At 42.6% G+C, this 27,705-nt stretch overlaps 1 protein-coding gene across 1 annotated transcript in view; it reads left to right on the forward strand.

Annotated features, from left to right (window-relative positions):
- Nucleotides 1-27,705, forward strand: part of RYR3 (ryanodine receptor 3) — a 546,057-nt gene that overhangs the window by 359,781 nt on the left and 158,571 nt on the right. Inside the window, 4 exon segments of the mRNA XM_059705681.1 lie at nucleotides 945-1,740; nucleotides 3,804-4,004; nucleotides 8,040-8,142; nucleotides 8,919-9,056. Coding sequence (XP_059561664.1) covers nucleotides 945-1,740; nucleotides 3,804-4,004; nucleotides 8,040-8,142; nucleotides 8,919-9,056 — 1,238 coding nt within the window.

Consider the following 27,705-nt stretch of genomic DNA (forward strand, 5'->3'; position numbering starts at 1 on the left):
TTGATCTCTTGGACTATCAAAATAAATAGAGGGTGGAGGTTTTTGACACTTACCCAGATCCCAACTGGGTATTCTGTTGGATCATGGGCAGCAGCAAGACAGGCTAATGTAGGGAAGGAGCAGAAAAGACCAGCAGTCCACGCATGGGAGCCAATGCCAAGGACCCTCAGATCCATGGTGAGGAGCAAAACAAAGTGGAAAATCTGTCAATTCCTTTGGTTTACTCCACAGCCAAAGGAATTGACACTTAGGGGGACCACACTCATCACACCCTAGACCCCCCATAAATAAGGGAACATGACACAGACACACACACCTCTAAAATCAGGAAGGAGAAAGTGAATTGATGCCAGCTCATCTCAAGTTGGAAAGTGTTTTTCTCTGTGGACAAGAGTGCAGTGTGTTTGTTTTCAGGGGAAGGAAAGCCCCATGGATGATGGCAGATTGGAGATTATAATGATGAGGTAGATGGTAGTTTGATGGAGGCCTTCAGCTACATCTTCTGAGGCCTCTTCCATCAGGAAACAGAAGATCCTCTTGAGCCTACAACTAAGAGGACCAAGTCACCTTTGTCTTATACCTGAATGTTTCTCAGTGTTCAGATTTGGGGGTTTTCCCTAATAAAGGAAGATTAATATTTGGTAAGCTAGTCTTGTTAAGTCTTACAGACTTTGGAGACCCTCGTAGTTAGTTAGATATGGTGGATTATCAGGAACAGGATGTGGACCAGAACTGGGAGAGGAAAGATAATCAGGAAGAGAAAATGTAGCAGAGATGCCTTCATCCTTCTATGCCCTTTGCCTTCATTGGATTGGGTGAAATCCCTGGGGATTCAGAGAGCAAGAACTCCACTGAATTCTGGTGGGCGGGCGCACACACACTCACACACACACACATGCACACCACACACCGTGCAGTGGAGTGGTTGATTGTCTCATTCTCAGGTGTGTGGACATCCTGGAGCTCTGTGAGCAGGAGGACCTGATGCAGTTCCATTACCACACGCTGAGACTCTACAGTGCCGTGTGTGCCCTGGGAAATAGCCGTGTAGCCTATGCCCTGTGCAGCCACGTGGACCTCTCCCAGCTCTTCTACGCCATTGATAACAAGTACCTCCCTGGCCTCCTGCGGTCTGGTTTCTATGACCTGCTCATTAGCATCCATCTGGCCAATGCGAAGGAGAGAAAGCTGATGATGAAGAATGAGTACATCATCCCCATTAACAGCACCACCAGGAAAATCCGCCTGTACCCAGACAAGTCGAAGAGGCATGGGCTGCCTGGGGTGGGCCTGAGAACGTGCCTGAAGCCAGGCTTCAAGTTCTCCACCCCTTGTGTTGTCATGACCAGTGAGGAGCACCAGAAGCAGAGCCCTGAGATTCCCTTGGACATTCTGAAGACAAAGGCCCTGAGCATGCTGACAGAGGCCGTGCAGGGCAGTGGGGCTCACATCCGAGACCCCGTTGGGGGGTCTGTGGAGTTCCAGTTTGTGCCAGTGCTGAAGCTCATTGGAACCCTGCTGGTCATGGGGGTGTTTGACGACGATGATGTTCGGCAGATTCTCCTCCTGATCGACCCGTCTGTGTTTGGGGAGCACAGTGGGGAGACAGAAGAAGGAGCAGAGAAGGAGGAAGTGACTCAGGTGGAGGAGAAGGCAGTGGAGGCTGGGGAAAAGGCCAGCAAGGAGGCTCCAGTCAAAGGCTTGTTACAGACCCGATTACCGGAGTCCGTCAAGCTGCAGGTAACTCGGGGCATCAAAGATCCTGCCCTTGGAAAGAGCTGGGGAGAGAGACAGTGGAGCCTAGTGACAGTGAGGCTGTGGCTGTGGATACTGGCCTAAACCTGGAGGGTAACAGAGATGCTCAAAGTGCCCACCAGTCATGCTCTTTTCTGACATGGAATATGTCTCCCCAAGCCAAAGTGAAAACACCAACCCTCGTCAATAAGGCACTTGCCTCAGAACTGTTTTTCTGGTACTGGTCATGGATTTGCCCTGGTCTTATCTCTTACCCTTTGGGACTAACAGATGTATTTGTGAGATCCTGTCTAGAGAGGAAGGAGCCTTTGGCTGTGAAGTAAACAAAAGGAATTAATACTTAGGGGGACCACACTCATCGCCAGCTCTCTTTTGTATCCATTCTCTGATCACCAAACTAAAGTGGACTTGTTGCACTCACATGTACTAGAAACTGCTATACAAGCCAAGGAAGAGAGGCAGGCTAATGTAGCGTTGTCCCCTTGGCATCACCTAGGAAACCTCAACATTTCCTAAAATATAGTCTTACCAGAGTAATCTAGTAGCATCAGTAAAGAACTGATGACAATCACATTTGTCTTCTAGGAACTGAGGAAAGATAAATGAAAATGAGGAGAGTAGAACAGTCTGTCCCATGAGTGAGCCTGGCTCGAACATCCCTGAATTTCAGCTCCTGCTCCTCCCTCCATCCCTTAACTACCCATGTAAACTTGCCAAGTCAGTAGCCCATCAGAGTCTTAGCTTTCCGATTTGTAAAATGTGGATGATAATATAGTAAAACATAGAATTAAAATGTATTTTTATAAAATAGAGTATGAAATGTGTTTTATCATAAAATGTATTACAGTCAAGTAACCCTGCATTGGAGCTCTCTTATCCAATGCGATGGGATTGGTAGGGGGTCAGTTAATCAAGATGTTAAATATAGAGGAGAAGCACAACAAATTTTACATATAAACCTTGAACGTTGTATTAAAAATGTATAGCTGTGCTAGTCTCATATAGGGCTGAGACCTTTCCTTTAATGTGAGTCTCTGACTGGCACATAGAGCCCTCTTTTGCGCATGGATGACACCTGTCATGCACCATCTACAGCTGCCAGTTCGGGTAGACTGCATGCAGATTTAGAGATAATTGGAAAGCTGAGTGCAAAATGCTTCTAGATTTTTATGATTTGCCCCATTTTTTTTGTAGTTGTCTAACACCCAATTTTTAGCATTTTTTGGGAAAAAAACTTAACTTTTACAGACACCCCTTAGTCATTCAACTTAGTTTTCCTATTTCATTGGTTCCTACGATTTTTAATTAAATGTTGTAGTTGCATCACATGTATGACTGGTGTAAGCTTTGGGTCCTAGTTTGCCTGGCAGGAACAGAGGCTTGCAGATAGGCCAGAGACTCTGAACAGGTAGGCGAGAGCCCTCGCCACCTGGACAAATGGAGTGGCCGTTAATCCCATGAAAGATTAAGTGGGGATAGGTTAACAGAACTTCTGCTTTACTAAAAATATCAGGAACATAGGGATTAGAGGAGATAAAGTATAGCAAGTGCCTGGCACAGTGTCCTGCGAACAGTTAGTGCTCAGGAAGGATGGCTATTGTTTCTCCTATTGGTGTAAATTCTAATAGTGACAAGATTAGTAATAATAACAATCCTAAGGAACTAATCACAGAAATGCAGAGCTTGTAAACAAAAACAGTGAGAGAGCCAGAGGATGTCAGGCAGGAGCAAGGCTCACAGTGCAATTCAGTGGCGGGTCCTATGCTAAGCTGAGGAAAACACACTTAGAAATGTTTTTCTCTCTCTCTGCAGAGAGATTTACTGTGTCTTTAGTGAGCTTATTTCTGTTGTTCTCCTGACCTTAATGGTGAAGAACTGGTCTCTGCATTCTGGCCAACTTGGATTCAAGTAATAGCTCTGTTCCTACAGTGTTACCCTGGAGAGGTTACTGAAATCACCCACGTCTCAGTGTTATCATCTATAAAATGGGGATGCTAGGTGCTTCCTCCATAAAGCATTATTCGCATAAATATGCACTTTTATTGCAGATGTGCGAGCTCCTCAGCTACCTCTGTGACTGTGAGCTGCAGCACCGAGTGGAGGCCATTGTGGCATTTGGTGACATTTATGTCTCCAAGCTCCAGGCGAATCAGAAGTTCCGCTACAACGAGCTCATGCAGGCCCTGAACATGTCTGCGGCCCTGACTGCCAGGAAGACCAAGGAGTTCCGCTCACCCCCACAGGAGCAGGTAAAAACCCCTTTCTGAGCCTCCATCCCATTCCTAAGGAAGAATGTGAACCCTACGGGAGCAAGGCACTTGAAACCTTTCTGTGGGAAATGAAAAGACCCAGTGCCACCAGGAGACAGGCCTCGTCTGACAACCGAGGAGCACCTGCCAATTATCTTTTGGGTGGGAAATAACCCTTCCCAAACTGCACATGGGGCAGCGCTCTCTCCCTTCTCTTCCATCTATGTCTCTCTCACTAAGTCAAAGTTGGCTCGCTGTCAGTATGCATCTTGCACCCCAGCAAGATTCCACCACTTTAAAAATTTCAGTCCAGTCTTTCCAGAAATCACTGCTCTCTATCAGAGATCAACAGAATATGGTCAGCATTTCCCAACTTATGAGAGTAGGTGCACTATCCTCCTGGGCTCAGCTCACAATACTGGCTCCTGGAAGGGCCGTGCGGGCTCCCACCCTTTCTTTCCCCCTTCTGCCTCCTTACCTTCTCTTCTGCCTCCCCTGGGCCGGCCATCACTTCCGCCTTCTAAACAATCCACTGACCAGTCACTTCAGACTCAATTCAGACGCCTGTAACTCAATAAATTCTTCCCTAACGTGTTAGCCCAGTGATTCTTGAACAGACATCAGAATCACCAGAGGACTTAATAAAATACAATTTGCTGGTCCGACCTCTAGGGTTTCTAGTTCAGTGGGTCTAGTGTGAGGCCCAAGAATTTGCATTTTTAGCAAGTTCCCAGGTGATGTTAATGCTGCTGGTCTAGAAATGAAAAGAAAGAAGGGACAGTCACTGCTGTCAAACTCAGTTATCCCGTCTGCCACACCTCCCAGAGTATTCATTTCTAGGAGGAATCTACCCATGAAGCTCTCTACATAAGAATTTAATATCAGCAAAGGATGTGGAAGATTAAAATCAGTTTTAGGGGAGAGCAATGAAAAATCACTTGGGAAATAGAATGCATAAGAATTAGACTTTTAAAACAGTGGTATGATCACCTCATCCTTCTGTAACCTTTGAAGATCAATAGAGATTTTCAGTCCTATGTCCACAAAGTAATTAGAGAGATGAAAAAAACATGCTTGGGGGGTGGAACTAAATGCAAGAGTAAGTAAAACTAAGATTAGTCAAATGATGGTTGGCAAATTAGCCAAACATCGTCAGCAAACCTTTCCCTTTCAAAGGGCTTGGTTGAAGGGTACGACCTCCAGCAGAGAATTTGGCTCACCCCCCTGTTGGTTGAATGCCCTGCAGGCTGGTGGGTCCCTGCTTCCTAAGTGTTCCACTGGGGAAAGATCTGTCAATACAGAAATTAATGTTCTGATTCTGAAAAGAGCTTTTCAGGTCCTTTTTTTCATTTAATAAACAACCTATCCATATATGTTATTGCTATAATTGCTGTAATTTAACATTACAGAACCACAGAAATTACTTTTTCAACCTATTTATAAATAGTATTTGATTATAGATGATTCTGCTACCTACTTCCAAAAAGAATTGTTTGCAGTGGAAGCTTTGACTAAGACTCTCCCAACCAATAGTAAATAAAGTTCCTGGTTTAATTAGGGAGATTGTAAACTTTTTTAACCTAGAAACCTAAACAGAAGGAGAAAACCTCCTTTTGCCTGTTGTTTGGGTTATTAACCTGCCTGAGGCAGCAGAATAGACAAGATTTCCTCTGGTTACTGCTCCAATCCCTCCAGATGCTCACTAGCCTGGAGTTGTGGGTCTGTGGGATGAATTCAGACATCCAGAAATCTGAGTGGAAAATAAATGACAGCTTTATTTTTACTAACTTTTCATGAATCTCTAATAGTATTTTTTAACAATTAAGGTAGGCAGCAATGCAAGGACCTGACTTTGTCACCAACATAAATTGCATATTTTTTCATATCATATTGCAGTGGTTTTCACACCATGAAATATCACTCACATTCATTACATGCTTCCAGATCACGGTGGATATAAGACCTGACACCCGATCCTTTTGTTCAGTGAGCTAATAAACAAGCACATATGTTATTATATCACAGATTTGTTTTTTAGGCTCTTGATAACTAGATTTCAACATAATTGTTCCTCTTTGTAATCCTCTACATTTTATTCCATGTGTTTAAAATATTAATCTGCAAAGGAAAACATGGGTTTCACTAGGCTGTCAGAGTGGTCCAATGCACAGAAACGGATAAGACTCCCGAGACAAAACTGAAGAAGATGATGGGCTGACTGCAAAACACAAAGCCTACACATCAGGAACGTCACATACGCAACATTCAAAGCTGCCTATAAACTGGAAAATATATATGGAAAATGTGTTATGAGAGTTAATTGTCTAGAGATGTGCAAAGTACATGTTGATTAATGTTTAAAATGATAATTGCCCAACAGAAAAATGGAAGGAGAACATAGTTGGGATATTTCTAAAATGTGAAATGAAAATGGTCCTTATTGTGGAAAAAACAAAGTTCAGCCTCACCGATTAAATGCAAATTAAAGCAACAAGGATATGATATTTTTCACCCATTAAATTGGAAAATATTTAAAAATGTGTTAACTCTCATTATTGTAATGGAGATGGCAAAGAAATATATACTCTCTATAAACTTGATGATAATACAAATTGCTATGAGCTCCCTGGAGGGCAATTTGGCAATTCATATCAAGAGCCATTAAAATGCACAAACCTTTGATCTCATCCTTTTGCTTTTAGGAGTTTATCCTAAGAAAATGATCAGAGATGTGAGCAAAAATTATGTAAAAGGAAATTAAAACCAACTTTATTTATAAGGATAAGAAATGAAAATAACTTAAATATATCATACCAGGTCATTAATTTTACATAAATTTCACATAAATTGCTATTTATCTATTTAGTGAAAATGCAATGCACCTATTAAAAATTAGATTAAGGCCCAGCCGGTGTTGCTCAGTGGTTGAGCATTGACCTATGAACCAGGAGGTCATGGCTCGATTCCCAGTCAGGGTTCATGCCAGGTTGCAGACTCGATCCCCACTGTGGGGCATGCAGGAGGCAGTCGATCAATGATTCTCTCTCATTATTGATGTTTCTATCTCCCTCTCCCTCTCCCTTCCTCTGTGAAATCAATAAAAATTCTAAAATTAGGTTAAGGAAATAAGAAAATGCTCAAGATAAATTGTTAAGTAGAAAAAAAATGAGTTTCAAAAGTGTATCTAGATCCCGCATATATAATCTTAGCCCACATACATAAAGATTGGAAGATATTAACTAAAATATTAACAGTGGTTTTCTTTGGGTGTGTGATATCAGTATATTTTCTTCTTTAGGTATTTTCCAAATTTTGTGCAATTAATAAACTTTTATAATTAGAAAAAATTACAAGCTACTTTTATTTATATTTTATCTAACTTTTTATTTATTTTTTACTTTAATTTTTCCCATCACTATTTATCTCCTCTATACTCCCCTTCCCGTCTCCTGCAATCACCAGACTATTGTCCATGAGTTCTCTCTCTTTTTTTTTTTCGTTTTTGCTTCATCCCTACACACACACCCCCAACATTCTTTCCCCACCAGAGCTGTCTATCTGTTTCTATCTACGAGTTTGTCTCTATTTTGCTTAGTAGTTCAGTTTGTTCATTAAATTTCACATGAGTGAAATCATATGGTACTTGTCTTTCTCTGAATGGCTTATTTCACTTTGCATAATGTTCTCCAGGTCCATCCATGCTGTTGCAAAGGGTAAAATTTTCTCCCTTTTTACGTCAGAGTAGTATTCCTTGGTGTAAATGTACCACAGCTTTTTTTTTCCAGCCATCTACTTACTGATGGACACTTGGGCTGCTTCCAAATCTTGGCTGTTGTAAATAACACTGCAGTGAGCATAGGGGTACCTACATTCTTTCGAAATAGTGTTTCAGGTTTTAAATGTTGACCATTTTTACACAAAAAAAAAGAGTTAAATAAAATTTGCAATGAATGTTGAGTATCTGTCTTAGGCAGGATCTGAGTTCTTTGGACCACCACTGAGAACAAACTAGCCATTCTTCTTTGTCCCTCAAAGATCAACATGCTTCTGAACTTTCAACTGGGAGAAAACTGCCCCTGCCCAGACGAGATCCGGGAGGAGCTGTATGACTTCCACGAGGACCTTCTCACTCACTGTGGTGAGCTTCCAGCATGCAGCTTCATCAGAGACAAGTCGGTCCCTGGCTCCTTCTTTAGCAGCCAGTAGCAGGAGGGAAGGTGGAAAGTTATTTTTCCATTTAAAAATTACAATACTAATTATTTAAGAAATGGTTCTATCCACACTACTTGTATCAGAGAAGATACAGGAAGTAATCCTGCCATAATTCCTGTCTGAAATGTCTTCTACCTGCAAGAGACGTTGCTGAGATATGAGAAGGGACTTTGTCTCTAAAGAAGGAAATAAAATAATTTATCCTACATAAACCTCACTCAACTCACTTTGAGTTAGGTAGTTGGGTTTGGGACTCTGCTTCTGATCCCCTTTGCTTTGTACGTTGGCAATGATGTACTATTGTAATCTCTGTGCTTAAAGGATTCTAAGCCAGCAATTCCTCCCTTTGATACATAGCTGCTGGTTTTAAGTGGCTCTTAGCATTTGTGCTGCTTATACATCATGGATTGAGTGTATATTGGATAACAGATGTCTTTTCATTTGAAACAACTCAATGTTAACTTTCTTTCTAGAGACTATAGAATGCTTTGGGAATATAGGTTAGAAGAGTTAAGTTTTGGGATTGAAATTACTTGATGTTCTTGTACACAAGAAATCATCTTTTTTAAAAAAAAAAATCTTGTGAAAAGACATTCTATAAGCAAATACTTAAGGATGAGAAGCAGAGTTATTATGTTCTCTCAATCATTTCATGGTTTCATATCCTGTTCAAGATTTTCACTGTGTGCTGTGACTTGCTAGGGGTTCCCCTGGAGGGAGAGGAAGAGGAGGAGGAGGACAGCTCTTGGACTGGCAAACTTCGTGCCTTGTTGCAGAAAATCAAAGGCCCTCCCAAGCCAGAAAAGCATCAGCCGGCCGTGGAAGAAGAGAGATGCCCTAGTAAGTGACCTTTCAATCAGAGTACTGCCAGCACAGTGCTCCTCTGAGACCTAATTAAGGGAATTAGCTTTCTAATAAACATCTATGATAGAGATGGGCTGTTTGGCTTCAAAGGAAGTATCTGTTATAATTGGTGGTAGTTATTGTTGTATATATTGAGCTATGCTTTCCTTCTCATTTAAGCAATGTACTTTCAGAGTCTTTTGAAACCTAGGGGGTCCATTGCGTGGTGGGTCTGCTCTTGTTGTATCTCTAGTTAAAAAATGCCTAGACACATGTTTCTGTGCTTTGTTTTCTGTTTCCATGATCTTCCTCTCCTAACCATTGTTGTTTCTGTCACTTCTGCTTGTGGTTCCCGAGCACTGAAACTTTCCCAGGGAGGAAACAAAGTACTTATAAAAGGGGAATAAAGGAAATCGGATGGGGGGTGTTAGGGAGGTTGTTTGTGTGTGTGCTTTTTGGCTACAATTTCCATAATGTAATACCCTAAAGGACTTTGACCTTCCATTCTTACAACAATGCCAAACCTTGTCCAAATTCATTTCTTTAGTCTTTACAGTATAGGTGACTCCTACCATGTGACCATGTTGAGACAAGATCATAATTTGTTCTGCAGGGCAGTTTATTGTCTACAAACCATTAACATTTCAAAAGGAGCGTTGTCTGTATATTATATATAATCAATCTGTCTTTAGTATCAGATTCTGCAAATATATCATTTGTCTAAAGAAGAAGGACTTTCCCAGATTTAATGTAGTTGCTTTTTATCTTGTTCCCTGTTCTTATCCATCTTAGAATATGCTTTCAAATCATAGACTAGAGCAATAGTCTGTCAAGATATGATGGGTTTGTCTGAAAACACTAACCTTGGGGTTCATATATCTTATTGCCCTTTATATTGACCTTCCATCTTTGTCAGACCATCTCTGAAAGGAAAGAATCCTCACCATTTATCAGCAGAAGTGTTGAAGCCTCTGGAAAAGTGTATGGGGTACTTGGCAGCAGTTGCCCTGGCAACCCTTGATCAATCCCATCTGTCACCATGGACTGGGTAGGGTGGGTATTTGGTGAGGATATGCCAGCAGGATTCTGAAAGCACAAAAGAACGTGAGCTTAGACTCCCTCTGAGGTTCCTGCCAAAGTAGAACTAAAAATAGATTGAGATGACCTGTATTACCTGCTGAGAGTCTATTTTGAAAGTGGATGTTTCTTTCTAATAGAATATGTCACGACTAGGTTCCCTCCAAGAGGGGCCATTTCATGTTAGGGAAACAGAGTCCGTGATGAAATCGTCTGGCTCTGTGGAGTCTCCCTGACTCTAAGAATGGCGCCCAGGCTCCAAGGGTTGTAACCTAGCACTGGACCTCGGGCCGAAAGGCCATGTTGTGTCTGCTCTGGTTTGCAAACCCGAGAGGCCACCCCAGTCCGCGACCATATTTTCAGCCCACACTTCTTCCCTTCCCAAGCAGGGTTATGAAAGGCACCAGCTTTGTGTCATAAGTCTTCCATCCTGGAGTCCCAGAAATAGAAATAAAAGGTGTTGAAGCATGTCTGCTTGTCAGCATATGGGTTCCCTGCCGCATGTTCCAGATAACCTAGGCCAGGGGTGGCAACCTTTTTGTGAGTGTGTGCCAAAACCAGCAAAATCTCTGACTCAAAATTCTTCTGCATGCCATCCCTAATTTTTTGAGAACATGTTACGCCTATTTGATAACTCTTAAGGTGTACGTATGTGAAGAACCTTCAAGAAATAATAAAATTCATTCGAGTGACAAAAACACAGTATATGATGATGAAAAATACATTTATTTTTTTAATGTATACATGTACACTGATAGTCCGACAGAAAACTTTATGACTCCGTTTGATATTATCAGTGGGGCTTTTGTTGCTGCATCACGGATGACAGAGATTTGACATCGGGTTTTATATTTCGTGACCTTCAGAGATATGCACAAGCTACTACTTTCATCTGTCAGGCTACTCCTATTAAGAGACTTAACAAAATTCATCACTGAGAACAAAGATTCACAAGCGTATTTGGATGAAACCAAAACACTGGTCGGACGTAGAAGGCAGGGAGAGTTAAGGCAGAGGCATAGAAATTGCTCTTCCCCTCTCTCGTCAATCCATGTCTATGGTCTTTAAGATAACTTGTTATGTAAAATTATTTATTTATCTAAGATGCACCTACACTGAATTTATCTGAAAAATAAAAAAGTCAATATTAAGAAAAAAATTGTAAATGGAAGATTATAAGAGAGGGTTTCACATGCCAGCAAAAGTTACTGGTGTGCCATGCTTGGCACGCATGCCAGGGTTTGCCCACCCCTGACGTAGGCCCCTCACTCAGAGCTGACATATTAAGAGAAAATCTTAGGAATGGTTTAACTGCCACAACCCCAAAATTGTTTTTAACTTGATGGAATGGAGAAAATATTTTTTAACATGTAGCCAGTTGAAATAAAAGGATCAAAATCCTTTAAAATATTGGCAATATTGTCCATGTTATTGCTTATCTGATTTCTCTTAGCCTTGCATTTCATAAAATATTAGAAGTATAGATGAGAATAACATGCTACCGTGAATTGACAATACTTCACATAGTCAGCCCTCCATACCTTTGGGTTCTGTGTAGTTACATTGTTGCTTTCATGTACTATGTAGTTTGGCCTGAGATGGTTGTGTCAGTACTGAACATTTACAGACTTTTTCTTTTCATTATTCCCTAAATCAGTGGTTTTCAACCTTCTGGCCCTTTAAATACAGTTCCTCATGTTGTGACCCAACCATAAAATTATTTTCATTGCTACTTCATAACTGTAATGTTGCTACTGTTATGAATCGTAATGTAAATATCAGATATGCAGGATGGTCTTAGGCGACCCCTGTGAAAGGGTCGTTCAACTGCCAAAGGGGTCACAACCCACCGCTGCCCTAAATAATACAGTATAACAACTATTCATATAGCACTTACATTGTATTAGATATTATAAGTAATCTATAGGTGATTTAAAGTATACGGGAGGATGTGTGCTGGTTATATACAAATACTACACCAGCTTGTATAAGAGACTTAAGCATCCATCCAATTTGGTATCAACAGGGGGTCCAGACACCAAGGGATGACTGTTGGGTTTGTGGGGTTTTTTTATTTGTTTGTTTGTTTTTTTCTCTCTTCCATTGTTTGATTAATGAAAATAGGACTCATAAGAATTAAGGGATTCTTTTATTCTTTCCACCGTTACCTGGTTCCAGAAAAATTTACAGGTGCCTGAATGTCACCAGCTTCAGGTAACCAAGATGAGTAGAGCTGTGACTTGATCCAGGTCTTCTGACTCTGATTCCCCCTCTTTCCATTACCTCATGCAACTTGCCGAAGAATTTTTCAGTGTAAATATCAGGCACCCCCAACATAAGTATTGCATACAGAATGGCTTCTTAAAACCATCACATTTTATCTTGCCTACTGCATCTGTGAGGTAACTCGCTACTTGACTCATTGTTATATGTAGGAAATCTGAACTCAGGAGGTCAAAATTTTAACATCAAAAAATCAGCCAAGCCAAAGCTCTGGACCCAGGATTTTCAGGGTAGGTAGTACAATTCTCCTCTATGAGAAGATGGTGTTGTCCAGATGATCTGCAGGGAAACCTCAACATTTCTAGGAAACAGGAAACAACAGTGTCCTGCACCCATGAGAATCCTGCTGGCTGGTTCCGGGTTACTGGATTTGCCTAAACTAACTCCAAGTCACATTGAAGATGAAAGTTCTTACAATGTTATCAAAGATCATACGAGAAGAAAGAGAGAAGATCTGATAGTAGCAGCCTACCATACTGGGTTACACTTTGTTTTCATATCCCAATCCAGCAAATTCCCTAGAAAACCATTTGCCTGTTAGTTCTAGGCCTGTATAACAGGTAGTATGCATAACAGGTAGTATGCACACACTACAGTTTAAGCAGGGTTTCCCTGAATGTCAGTATGCAGCCACTGAGTTACTCCCCCAGCAGCATCATGTATCACAGTACCTGACACACAGTGGGTCCTCGGTAAATGTTAGGTAGTTCTCTCCCCTGACAACCAGTCTAGGTTAGCCCAGCTCTGGGTCAGACTTCTGATCAACAGAACTGTGAGACTGTAAATTTGTGTTGTTTTGTCACTAAGTTTGTGGTGATTAGTCACAGCAGCAATAAAAAAAATAAAAAAAAAAACTGACACCAGTGGCAACAGCAAGAAGCAAACTCTAGGTGTCAGACACCTTGCACAGGTAGGGTTGACATATCTTGACAACCAATTAGAAATGTGAGGAAGAGGAGGGTCTTACAGGTGGTCTTTATGGATCCCTTGAGGTGGGCGATTGAGTTAACAGAGCGAAGGGGCAGAGCCTGACTTTTATTTAGCTCCTTAGAAGTAACAAGATTTTCACCTGGAGAGCCCTGTGAATGAGATGCTCGGTGTAATGTCCTAGTATTTAGAGATGAGGACATGGAGAATCCAGAGCATTAAGCAACTCACCCTCATGGAAGGCAAAGCAGGGAGCAGAACTCAGTCAGATGGCACACTGTCTCCAGTCCAGTGCTTCTCGGCAGGAGATGCATAACAGGTAGTATTCTGCGTCTGTCGAATCAGTCGGAGTCAGGCCTGCCCTTTGGTAGCCTGTGTTTTAGTGATGGAGAAGAGCGCTTGGTCATCACGGGAGCGAAAACCTAACATTTACTGAGCACCTGCTTTGTGCCAGGTACTGTGCTAGATGCTTCACATCCCCTCATCTAATTGTATCCTCACAGCAAACAACCAGATACAGGGGCAGCCAGGTTCCCGGTTTTTGTTTAATTCTCACCTGAGGATATGCTTCTGTTGATTTCCAGTGAGAGGGGTTGAGGGTAGGGGAAGGAGGGAGAGAGGGAGACAGAGAGAGAGAGACAGGGAGAGAGAAGCATCAATCGGTTGCTTCCTGTACATGCCCTGGCTGGGGATCAGACCTGCAACCTAAGTGTGTGCCCTTTCCGGGAACTGAACCTGCAACCTTTTAGTGTGGGGGACGATGTTCTAACCAACTGAGCTTCAGCCAGCGCAGCCAGGTTTCTGTTCTGCACACCAGACAACTAAGGCTGAAAGAAGCAAGATAATTTGGACAAAGTTCTTGCAATAAGTAAGAAAGAGGCCAAGACTGGAATCCTGCTCCATGTCCAGGCCCTTGCCCTTTCAGAACACTGTGCAGGGGGGACTTGGAGGGGGCCTACAGGGGTGGGAGGAGAGGGTAGAGAAGCCTAGATACTGAGGATGCCTTGTCCATAGCTTCCCCCATAATCAGTTTATTCTCTATACTGAATAGACCGTAGAAACTAAAATAAAAGCAGTTTGATTATTTCCCCTGCAGAGCAAAGACAGAGACCTCCGTTCCCTGCATCCTTTGCGGTCCCACCTCTGCTGCATGTTCATTTCAGAGACATACCTCCCAAGCCCCTTGGCGACATCATCTGTTCTCTCTGCTCTTTTCCCCATTGTCACCATCGGTCATTTAATCGCCTAAACGTTTTTGAGGAAGTGATTATGGGGCTGGTTGACTGCTTTCAAAAACAACAGGCTCATTATCTCCATGTGATGGATGAGACCCAGGGGGCCACAGAGGTGGACTGGCAGAACCGGCGGTTTCACTGGCTGTCTGCAGGGCTGCTCTGGCAGGGAGAGTGTCCAGCAGCTGGAGAAACAGTCCTTTTGCTTCCACACTTGTCTCCTTTGGAGGCTCTGGCCAAGGCAGAACTCCACCAAGGGAGGGAAATTTAGAAACAGACTGAGCAGAAATACCCAAGTGCCACTCCACTGTCCACACCCAGCCGGCCCTGCGAGCCAAGGTCAAAGGTGGCCAGGCCAGGCCAGGCTGACTGGGCAGCTTGTGGGGATCATGCCAGTTGTGGATGAAGCCAGAAGGCTCCGTGTCCAGGCCTCCGTCCCCAGCCCTCACACCCTGCTGCCTCAGCAGGCTGCCTATTGACAGGAACCTTGGTTTGTTAATTAAGTTGAGTGTTTCTTTGCCTAATTAAAAAATGAAGTGAGGATGAGTCTAATAATGACCATCATTGTTGAGGAAACTGTTCCTGCTATGTCTTTTTCTATTCCTTTGTGGTGGTCATGAGGGTGAAAGGACAGTTCAGGTGCAGGGTTTAGCACAGAGTCTGACACATGGGAAGCTCTTATTATAATAAGAAATCAAGAGTTCTAGCCAGCCTGAACGTTTACCCACATTCCCCAGCCAGAGGGGCCAATAAAGAAGGAAACACGCATGCACGTCCAAACATCAAATAGAGAGGGGATGAATGAGAGTGGATGAATGAGAGTGGATGAATGAGAGTGGATGAATGAGAGCAGGCGCTTTCTTAGATGTTCAGCACCTGCTGCAGAGCCTGGGGCAGGCCCTGAACCAGCGCTGCCCCTGGGGTTCTGACAGCCAGTGCCCGGTCACTGGGCCCTGGGGACATGTAGTAAATGGGCAGTTATTTCTTGTCATTCAGGAACAATGCTCCACACGTTGTCTTTGCAGGCTTTTCCTTTCAGGTTTTCAGAGACTTGTCACCTTGTTCTCAGATTTCTGACAGCAGACAGCACCCTGTTCTAGTGGAATGAGGCAAACTGGTCCCCAGTGCACAGCCCGGGCCAGAGAGGCTCCGGGAAAGCACAGAGAGGTTAACATGATGAATCTGCCAAGCCCCTTGGAGTGGATGGATTTAACTTCCTACCCCGCCCTTCTATGCTAATAAGGAGTAGGTGTCTGGTCACTTTTTAATGCAGAGCAGACTTGCAGCCCAGAGGAAGCTCCGGGGCACAGAGCGCAAAGGGTCTGAGACCTTCCCCAGTAAACCTTCCCAATTAAATCAGCAGGCTGCTGTGCCATGACCCCTGGCATAGGAAGGGTTCTCCCTCAGCTGTGGGTCAGGGCAGTCATCAGAAAGGCCATTGAGTTGCCACAGCTCATCTCCTCACAGAAGCAATCAGTGGTGCACAGTGATGCCTTGATAATGGCCACTTACTCTCTGTGGTCAGTACCCCTGGGATGTTCAAGTTTTTCTCAATCTCAGGTTTTACTATTAGTAAATGCAAGCTGGGCAATGTCAAGATAGGGTCAGTGGGCATTAAAATGTGATGGTAAAATTCTTGATGCTCATCAACTTCCCAAGAAAGCCTTAGGCCTTCCTTTGCTATTTTAATAAATTAGTACAACCCTTCTGAGAGCTCAGTGGGTCAGAGAGACAGAATTCCAGAATATTAAGTCACAAGTGACTTGACTTCATAAAAGTGGGTAGACACAGAGAAGTTAAACAACTTTACCAAGGCCCAACAGCCAGATGTGGAACAAAGACACCAGCACTCTTATCACTACACCATCCTTGCATTCATTTCCTTCTACATTAGCGGTTCTCAACCTGTGGGTCGCGACCCCTTTGGCAGTCAAACGACCCTTTCACAGGGGTCGCCTAAGACCATCCTGCATATCAGATATTTACATTACGATTCATAATAGTAGCAACATTACAGTTATGAAGTAGCAACGAAAATAATTTTATGGTTGGGTCACAACATGAGGAACTGTATTTAAAGGGCTAGAAGGTTGAGAACCACTGTTCTACATGAATTTTACATTGCTAACTTCAGTTTAGTGGTGAAGAAATTAGGCTCTGGGAAAGTGAATAAACTGCCCAGCTCAGAGTCAATTAGAAAGACTGCTAAAGCTTTATGATTTTCAGGATTATTTCTGAATCCATTTCCTAGTTTATTATGAGAAAGCACCTAGACAGTATAATAGAACTCTAAAGCATAACTAATTTTTCTGAATGTTATGAAGCTGTTGAAAGTAAGAAGCTCTGAGATGGTTTATAGTTTAGCAGCCAACATTTTGATCTGTCCTTTACTAATTGTGATGTTGGGTAAGGGTTCTACAAAATAATGCTCAGTGTACTGTTCTACTACTTAGAAGACTGTGTACATTTCAACTGCCGAAGTGAGTCTACAAAGTATAGGTCATATGAACTTCATCTGCACATCTATCATATCCGATGCTTTCATCCAAAAAAGAGCAAAGGCCAAGTCAGGTAGAGTAGCTGATAAGATCAAAGCGAACCTTAGTTTAGAGATGGAACCAGACACCAGATTCAGTTACTCCCATGGCTCTGATCACTGCCACATGTTCCAGCTTCGCCTTCAGGCTGGCGGCAGGATGGTGGCTGCAGTTCAAGCCTCCTGTCCAGTCATGACAATATCCAAGGGAAACGCAGAAAAGTCCATGAAATAAGGATCCTGACATCACTGATTGGAGAATTTGGGCACAGGCCCATTCCTGAATCAATGAGTGTGTCTAAAAAATAAAATGCTGACTTAAGTCAACAGAGCCCACCTTTGGAGTGAGGTTGCCTTGGCTTTCACTGACGATCATGGGCCCTCGGGTAGAGGCACACATCTCTACAAAATCTGGGTTATTTTATAAGGAAGAAGGGCCGAATGAAAGCCGGACATGTGGCCAGGAATGTTCATTATGCCATGATGGTTATCCTGGGCCGCAGCTTCCCCATACTAGTGCTGAGATGTCAGCAGTTCTAGCCCTTGATGTTCAGAGAACTAAGGCGCATGCTGTCTGTGCCCTGCAACCGTTATCTATGGGCCCCAGCAGTCCTGCAGGAGGCGCTGTCTACATTTGCCGTTGTTCTGGTTGGCAGAGGCTCCGGCCAGGTCCAGGCAGACCTCCATGAGGTCTGCACTCGGTCACTGACTCTGGCTGCCTCAGCAAAGACTAAGACCTGATATCTCTCAGGTCCCAGCTTCTGTGGGAGCTCTACAGCCAGTTGCTCTGTGACCCTTAGTCTGGCTGTAGCTTTGGGAGAGGAGTCTGAAACCCTCAACCCAGGACGTTCTATCGGTGGAAGTAGCTTAGTTTCCTCTTATTGCTGTAACAAATTACCACAAACTTTGTGGCTTTGAAAGAATACAAGTTTATTGTCACCCAGATCTGGTGACCACAAGTCTGAAGTGGGTTAATAGCACTGCATTCCTCTGGAGGCTCCAGGAAAGAATCCATTTCTTGCCTTTCCCAGCTTCTAAAGGCCTCCTGCATTCTTTGACTAGTGGCCCCATCCAGCAATGGTATCAGTCCAACCTCTGTCTCTGTCATCGCTTGTCCTGACTCTGACCCTCCTGCCTCCCTCTTATAAGGCCCCTTGGATTACAGTTAGCCCACCCAGAAAATCCAGGATATTCTCCCCAACTAAAGACTCTTAGTTATCACTTATGCAGCATGCCTTTTGCAAGATCTCCTGGTATTCACAGGTTTTGAGAATGAGGAGGTGAATATCTTTGGGGCCATTATTCAACCTACCACAGGGAGGAAGCCAGCAGAGGTCAAATACACTTGTTCTTTTCACTTGAAAATGACCTACCGCCTGTTCAGGCCTCCAAAGCATTTGCAGCAGAGCACAAGCTGACTTTTTCATCAATCAGAATTTAAAAATCAGTGTACGTAATTTAGATGCACAGAATTGTTTTTCTTTTTCAATTGTAAGTGTGAGCATAATAAATTGTTTTCCAAGTTTAAAGTAAGCCCAGGCAGTATTATGTGCTCCCTCTCCTCCCCGTAATCAGAAGACTTTCTCTTCCAAACTGACCCAGACCTAAGAGCATTCTCATATAAATGGACCCCTAGCATAGGTTTGGAACCTGGAAACTACAGGAATTGGCTTTGCCAGAGGCCACGATCTGCTTTTTTATTATAAGCATGAACTTCATTACATTATGGCCACTTGGACTCTCAACTGAATTTGGAGATGGAAGAAAAAAAAAAGACTCTTTCCAGACCCCTAAAGCCTAAACATTTAAACCTGCACTGTGAGAAGAAATGACCCTTCTCTTATTGTAGTTGGTATTGCAAAGCTGGTAATTTGAGCATTGAAAAAAGCATTCACCAAATATTGTGAGTGACACTAGGAAGTTCTCTTACAAGGCTCACAGAATGGTGAGCTTGGGGTTCTGAGGTCCACCCGCAGGTTACAAAATGGCAAGTGGAAGAAAGTAAATAACAATACCTGGGCTCCCAAACTGATGCACGAAGGCAGCTCTAATCCTTTCTTCTTAAGTGGAATATCTGACCAATCCAGAAAGCATGTAGTGAAGTAGCTATTTTTCTTTTAAAGCATCTTTTAGGCATCAAGTCTTCCCAAACAATACAATGCCTTAGAAATATTTCCATTTCGAGTTAGCCTGAACGATCATTTCAAGTGCAGTTTCTAAATCATATATCTGAAATGACTGCCAAGCTGTGCCTCTCCCTAATTACATTAATTGTGAAAGTGGGGTGAGCTAGAATGTTAATAATACTTTCATAAATGAAGCCATTTATAATCGCCAGGGAAACCACATGCACATGACTAGCTTCCCTAAGGCATTCTGTTTCATAGGGTTTATTTTATATCTCAGCAGAAAACATGTGTTTTGTTACACATCTTTCTTCTATTTTCCGTTTTGGAAAGAATACTATAGCTTTTTTAAAAACCCCATGAGCTGAACCACCTAGTGAGCTTGACAAGTCCTCTTTGAAACAGGTAAATCAGTGGGCAAAAATCCTAGAATTGCAACAAAGGCTGTGGAAGCAACTTCATTACAAAAGTGGAGTATTTAGGTGCATGAGAGAGAGAGAGAGAGAGAGAGAGAGAGAGAGAGAGAGAGAGAGAGAAGAGAAGAGAAGAGGAGAGGAGAGGAGAGGAGAGGAGAGGAGAGGAGAGGAGAGGAGAGGAGAGGAGAGGAGAGGAGAGGAGAGGAGAGGAGAGGAGAGGAGAGGAGAGGAGAGGAGAGGAGAGGAGAGGAGAGGAGAGGAGGGAAGAGAAGGGAAGAGAAGGGAAGAGAAGGGAAGAGAGGGGAAGAGAGGGGAAGAGAGGGGAAGAGAGGAGAAGAGAGGAGAAGAGAGGAGAAGAGAGGAGAAGAGAGGAGAAGAGAGGAGAAGAGAGGAGAAGAGAGGAGAAGAGAGAAATACTAGGCCATAAATGTATCAAGCAGTAGATTTGAGCTCTTGTCCTCACGCTTGCCTTCTCCTGGAGTCTGTCCTCTTTCAGGAGTTGTGTTTCCTATTAATATAAAAGTGTTTTTAAGTCATTAAAGGGCAGCATTTCCAAAGAAGAATTTAGAAAAGCAACAGAAAATTGAAATCATTTTTTAGTTGTAACTGTTCTTAATGTATCTCTCTCTCTTTGGTTAAGAAAGAGGTTCAGCCCTAGCCAGTATTGCTCAGTGGATAGAGCGTTGGCCTGTGGACTGAAGGGTCCTGGGTTCGATTTCAGTCAAGAGCACATGCCCGGGTTGCGGGATTGTTCCACAGTAGGGGACATGCAGGAGGCAGCAGATCAATGATTCTTTCATCACTGATGTTTCTATCTCTCTCTCTCCCTCTCCCTTTCTCTCTGAAATCAATGAAAATATATTTTTTTAAAAAGAAAGGGTTTCAAATTTATCTCAAGAATTGACTCCCTTTGCTGTTGACATTCCTGCCAAAATTGTCAGCATTCCCCCATTGATGACAGAAAAAATAAAGCATTCACTACAGGGACTGCTTGTATAAGCCATCTCTTGAAGGAAAATGGCATTCCAGGGTCATCACAGCAAAGAGTATCTCTTCCATTAGATCATCTCAGCCATCCCTTCAAAGGCCTCTCTTAACTTCATGATAGAGCTGTCTCTGCCCTGCTTCTTCAGCCTCTGTGCAATGTGGACCTAGCCTAGAAATATACAGAACTTTAGATAAAGGACCCATCGGGGAAAAAATAAGAGATCATTTCTCTTCTCTAATTTCTTTTGAATGTAAGTATTACTCTAGATGTTGTACCTTCTAAGAAGTATCTTATTTCTTAAGAAAATGGTATTTCCCATTATTTTTTATACTTTATTTCTCATTAAATGCTCCTAGTTTGTGTGTAATGATTGTGTCTTGAAATAGTTTTGTGTAGGGTACTTAACTCAGTACTTAGCAGAAAATACCCTTTGATTCATAAGCTAATTTGGAAGGGACATTCTGGATGTAACTCAGCTACTGAGCTGAAGGCAGGAAAGAACTTGTGAATAAGGTCTGTCCTGAGGCCTAGATACACTGACTCCTGAGCAAAGTCTCTGGAGTGGACAGTCTGGTTTCCAGTATGAATGAGAGTAAAGTCATTGCTGAAGGGTCAGCTAATGTCAGTAGCAAAGGGTTAAGTGCCCATCCAGGCTGTAGTGTACCTTTCTCTGTGTGCCCCATTTCATTGCACTGGCTGCAGAACAGGCTGAAGAAGTCCACGCAGCCTCTGTGTGCAAGGTACCTGGCTCCCCCCTTGCTCTGAGATGACTTATCTTAAACCCAAATTGAAGAGGGAAGCATTTAGGGCCCCGCAGGCTGGTGGAAAGCCCTTTAGTGATGAATGAATAATGACGGGGGCCCTTGCTAACTGCCAGGATTCAGCTTTCAAAACAATGGTTCTTTAATCCTCTCTTTATGTCTCTTTGTGAGATGTCTTACTCTCCTTATCCTCGCATTTATTCTACCCCCCATCCAGAAACAAACACAGAAAGCTTCCTAAGCGTTTGCTCTCGAGGCTCATGTCTCAGTTACTTGATTGGAGTCACACAGCCTCATGGAACAGTTTCCTCTTAGTGGAGGGAAAACGTTGCCTTTCAGCCATGGCCATCCCTCAGCAGGGACCCTGTTACATAGATCAGTGGTTCCCAAACCTTTTGGTCCCAAGACCCCTCTACACTCCTAAAAATTTTCAAAGACCTCTAAAATCTTTGGTTTATGTGGATTGTACCCATCAATATTACTGAATTTGAATTTAAAACAAATTTTTAAACAAGTGTTAATCATTTTAAAAATAATAAAAACCATTATGTTATGTAAAGAACATATTTTTATAAAAACAACTGAAATTTTTACTACAAAAAATAAGAAGAGTGACATTGGTTTGCATTTTTATATGTCTCTTATGTGTGACTTAATAGAAGATAGTTGGATTCTTATACCTGATTAAAGAGTAGGAAGAAAATCAGCCTCAAACAGATATATCATTAGAAAGCTATTTTTTAATAGCTTTTTTAGATAATTGTGGAAATTCTCCTTTCATACTATAGAAAAACTCAACAAGTATAATCTCTCCCTTTCTCCTTTGTCCAAAACTGTCTTAGATACCCAATGTTGCCTCACTGTCTTTAGACTTTTCATGGAATTATCATGCCTATGTGAATTCCCCATGCATACGTATTAAACTTTGATTTTCTCCTGTTTAAAAATAAAGCTCAGCAAGTAGTAGTTTCTCAAAAGTTAATTGCCATGTGGAATCTAAAGTCATATTAAAGAAAGTCTTCTACTTGGTTACATAAAATGCATTGGTCTGACTTGCATGTTGAATGGATGTTCTACCCATGAATGATTTTGTAACATGATGCATGGTCATTGGGAAATTACTGGTTCACCAAGTAATGCAAAGCTTCCAAATGTCAACATATTTATATTATGAGTGTTTTAAAATTACATTTGTTAATAAAAATTTAATAAGAAAAGTCTTTAAGTATTGGGAGACTGTCAAACTCACAATGGCAGATAAACTTTTTCCAAAATTCTAGTTTTCACTTGAAAACTCAAGTTATATCAGAGAAACAGATGCTGTCATTGGTTTTTCATGAAGTGATAGACTTACTTCTTTCATTTTTAAGAAAATTATACTTCATGAAGCAAGCAGCTAGTTTAGCTTGCAGCTCAATCACACAAGTTCTTTTCCTCAAGGAAACCACCGCCTTTTGACATGCAAAAGTGCTTCAGCATACTTCCTCTCATTTTGTCACATGGGGTATTAAAAAGGTATATACTGAAAAGTTTATTATTATTAAAACTAGAGGGCCGGTGCATGAAATTCATACACGGAAGGGGGGTTCCCTCAGCCCAGCCTGTACCCACTCCAATCGGGGACCCCTCAGGGGGATGTCCAACCGCCAGCTCAAAATCTGGGACCACTGGCTCCTAACCACTCACCTGCCTGCCTGCCTGATTGCCCCTAACTGCCTCTGCCTGCCTGCCTGATTGCCCCTAACTGCCCTCCCCTGCCGGCCTGTTTGAGTCCCCAACTACTCTCCCCTATCAGCCTAATCAAGCCCCCAAATGCCTCTGCCTGCCTAATCACCCCTAACTGCCCTCCCCTGCCAGCCTGATCTCACCCTCAAATGCCTTCCTCTGCCTGCCAATTTGGTTCTGATTGGTCAGTTTCTATGCCAGTCAGCATCAAAAGCTCCGCCTCCTAGGCAGCCATTGGCTCCTCACAGTTGACCCAGATTTGGTTCTGATTGGTCAGTTTCTATGCCAGTCAGCATCTCTGGGCCTATCAAGGGGGCCTGCTCAGAAAGGTGGGGCTGATCAGCAGCCCCGGGTGGAGGCCTAGAGAGAAATGGAGGCAAATTCTGATCAACAGCTGCCACAGAGGCTATGGATCAGACCCTGCCTCTCTCTCTCTCTGCAGGCCTCTCTTCGGGCCTGATCAGCAGCCCCCTAGGCCAGCGGTCGGCAAACTGCAGCTCTTTGGCCCCTTGAGTGTGGATCTTCCACAAAATACCAACTTCTGCGCATAGGCCACAAAGTTTCAATAGCACTGTATGTGCGTGTGCATGGTATTTTGTGGTATTTTGTGGAAGAGCCACAGTCAAGGGGCCAAAGAGCCACATGTGGCTCGTGAGCCGCAGTTTGCCGACCACAGCCCTAGACAGTCAGTGCTGGGTTGGGGCACCCGCAGTGGCCCCAGTCCGGTCAAGCCTTCGTGATAATGGTCGTTATGACCCTGGCTCTTTATTATATAGATTAATAATTGTTTATATCTCATTGAGGACATTCTCAAGAGAAACTGGGCATTTTCCTGGTGGTGTGGCAGTAAAGAACAGATTCTGGTGCCACTGACTTGATTCATGCGAAGACACCAGCAGTTTTACCTACCATTGCTTTTGCACCATCAGAACAGCTATCAGCACAATGAAAAAGGCAAATAATGCCTTTGAATTATTATGAAAGTATATTTGGCCTTAAAGCTGTCTAAAGGATCTTGGTTACCTCAAGGCTCTGTAGACCACAATTTTTATCACTGCTGTATAGATAGCAGTTAACCTATCTAAAGCCCACAATATGTGCCCGACATGGTTATAAGTATTAACTATTTTAATCCTCAAATGTGCAGATACATGGAGAGCCTACTAGCTTCTAATATTGATGCTGCTCTGCCACTGGATCATGGGAGCTAATTAAAATCTGAGTAATTTTCAGATTTTAGCTGCCAGGGGTGTAGAGCTCCATTTTCACAGTTTCAGAGGGTTTACCAGGGGTGGGTAAACTTTTTGACTCGAGGGCCACAATGGGTTCTTAAACTGGACTGGAGGGCCAGAACAAAAGCATGGATGGAGTGTTTGTGTGAACTAATACATGTTAACACTGCTGCTGGTGAAGGAGCGGAGGGGAGAGCAAGAGAACCCTCCGCTCTTTCGGCTCCGCGGGCCGGATAGAACAGCCGAACGGGCCGGATCCGGCCCGCGGGCCGTAGTTTGCCCACGGCTGGTTTAGACCCTTAGAAATTCACTGATTCAAAACCTAGGTTTGCTTGGTGGGTGCTAGGTCTCTAGCATGTGTCAGGCCACAAAATAAGACCTTTTGAAGGGTCTTGGGAATGTTTCCTTCCCCCACACACACAGTTTTCTTCCTATTTCTTCCTTTCATATTCTTTCCCACACTTTCTGGACCTCAGTCTTACATCTGGAAAGCCTGACCAACAAGAATAGCCTTCAGTATCATGCCTTCAGTGAATTACACCTGTCCATCAGTAACCCAACAGTGATGAGTCCTGCTTTTCCTGTTGTGATCTTGGGGTCACATTATGTTTTCAACAGAGCTTTGTTCCCACTCATATTTATTTACCGCATTCTCCTATTCTTACCTTGAAGGACAAGAACCTGTGGGAGACCCCTTCTCCATCTTTTCAGGCAAAGGGGCTATTTCCTTTCCCATTTGCCCTCAAGTGAGATGTTTTACCATAAATGTTCCATTTTCTAGACTACATATTGATTTGAATTTTTAAGGCATTGTGAGGCTAAGAGCTCACCCAAATCCTGAATTAATCTGAAAGCCAGGTTGAGTAAAAGCTAGTATTTACTTGGTTTCATTATAACTCTAAATGCCCTGTTGAAAAGAGGATGGACCTAGATTGATTGACAGTTCTGATTGTTGTTTCTCAAGTGTGGCTGGGACTGTGAATGATGTATATTATCTCTGCAGAGAATTTTCTTGTTAGTGCTGAGACTGTGATCCTTTCAGCCCAAAATGTAGGCTAAAAGGGGAATTGTACTTACAGGAATAGAAAAACTTAGGTTGGGCCCAAGAGTGTTTATGTTTTTGTCTCGCTTTTATTCCTTACTGTGAATTCCTAACTAGGAGAAAGGAACTTCTACATTTGCCTAGTGAGGAAACAAGTTCATGAGGAGCCCAGTCTAGCCCATAAATAACTTTTTCCCCCAGGGGGTTCAGATATCATCTAACCTAACAGCTATTAGTCAGCAATCCCTGCCTAGTGAGATCTCCTAGGAACATCTTTTAACTGTACTCTCTGCCTTCAGTATCCTTTTTTAAGTTTTTCAGCTTATGTCTCCCATCTGAGCCTAAAATACCCACAGTGTTGATAGACACAGTGGTAAGTTAAATTAATCCTTTACATCTAGATCTCTTCTGGAGCTCTATTTTTATATCCTTCTGATGAGCCAAGACTGGATGTAGAGCAGGCACCTGCCATATATAGTGTATGAAGGTAGAAAACTAGACTATTAGAGATGGCACAGGCAATGAAGCACCCATCTGAGTTTATTCCCAGTCCTTTCGCTGATAGACTGTGTGACCTTCATTAACCCCTGAGCTCTGCCTTTATTCCCAGATCTGAATTCAGGCTCTTGGTATCAATCATACCTTGCAGAAATGTGATAGGCAGAGCCAGACTTAGATGGAATTACGATTTAAAAGCAGCATTTCTCACCTCTGACACGGCACTTAGTGGGAGTGTGTATGGCATGGGGAGGGGTGAGCAGTGCCTACCCAGCCATTCTGGTAGGGGCCCCTCTGCTCTCTCCTCCTGCTCAGTTCTCCCTCACCCTTCTCATCATCCTCCCACACCAATGTCTATCAGCCCCTTTCAGGGCCATTTAGTCAAATTTCTGAAGGTCCCACAGCTGATTCGAGTCCCACTTCAGCAATTTTTCCTTTACTTGTACAACCAGTGGTATTTCTTTGCACTAGTATGAGCCCTGAGAAATTCAAAATTCAAAGTCTACTGGTCTTTGTCTCTTGGTGCTTGTGAAAGTAGTCCATGATGCAGTGCCGGCTGACTCCTGCAGAGATCTGGGCAGCACAGTGCAGGACGTGATGGTCAGTTGTCCAGGTGCAAAGCCTTTAGGCCTGACAGAGTGTTCATACCCACTTCACTCCATCTCCTAATGTATCTGTATGTTTATATCGTCCTTTACAATTCTTGAATCAATGGCATGGCCTAATCAGTTTGTGGTATGTGGTATCTTTTAAATATGTGAAGATAGTGCCTATGGTGGAGAAATTCCAGTGCTTAGTATTGCTTTCCTTTAACGAGGCAGCACCAACGTCTTCTCATGCCTTAACTCACCAGAATTTATCACTCCCCCACTCTATCCCATTGCACTTGCACATGCCCCATTTTAGTATTTATTACATGATGTTATAAAAAATAAAGATAAAATGTGATTTTTATAAAATTAAAATGTAAATTTCTAGCTTGTGAGCACCCTGAAGTCAAGAAGAGTGTTTTATTTAGTCTTCTATTTCCAGCATCTATTTAAATATAATTTAATCAGAATAGAATATTTAGCACCCTCGGTATGAAATTGAGATATTCTTTTCTTGTAGCATATGAAGAAAAAGCACGTATGTGTCTTTTGTCAACATATTCTACTTCTCTGCATTCCATACCCCATTCTTAGAAAGTTTTTAATTAAATTTATTGGAGTGACCTTGGTTAATAAGATTATATTGGTTTCAAGTGCACAATTCTATGATACATCATCTGTGTATTGCATTATGTGTTTATCACCCCAAGTCAAATCTTCTTCCATCACCATGTATTTAACCCTCTTTACCCTTTACTATCTCCCTCGATCCCTTCCCTCTGATAACCACCATACTGTTCTCTGTGTCCATGAGTTTTTGTTTGGTTATTTATCTTGTTTTTCCATATGTTGTTTTCAGTTTTATAACCCACATATGAGTGAAATTGTATAGTTCTTGCCTTTTTCTGCCTTACTTTTTTCACTTAGCATGATACTCTCAAGATCCATCCATGTTGTCACAAATGGCAGTATTTCATCTTTTATGAATGAGTAGTATTCCATTGTATATATGTACCACATCTTCTTTATTCAATCATCTATTGAAGGACACTTCAATTGTTTCTATGTCTTGTCTACTGAGACTAATGCTGCAATGAACATAGGGGTGCATATATCTTAGTGCATACATGATTTTGAGTTATTCAAGTATATACCCAGGAGAGGAATTGCTGGGTCATACGTAACTCTATTTTTAATTTTTTGAGGAACTTCA

The sequence above is a fragment of the Myotis daubentonii genome, chromosome 1, assembly GCF_963259705.1.
Source record: "Myotis daubentonii chromosome 1, mMyoDau2.1, whole genome shotgun sequence".
Lineage (NCBI taxonomy): Eukaryota > Metazoa > Chordata > Mammalia > Chiroptera > Vespertilionidae > Myotis > Myotis daubentonii.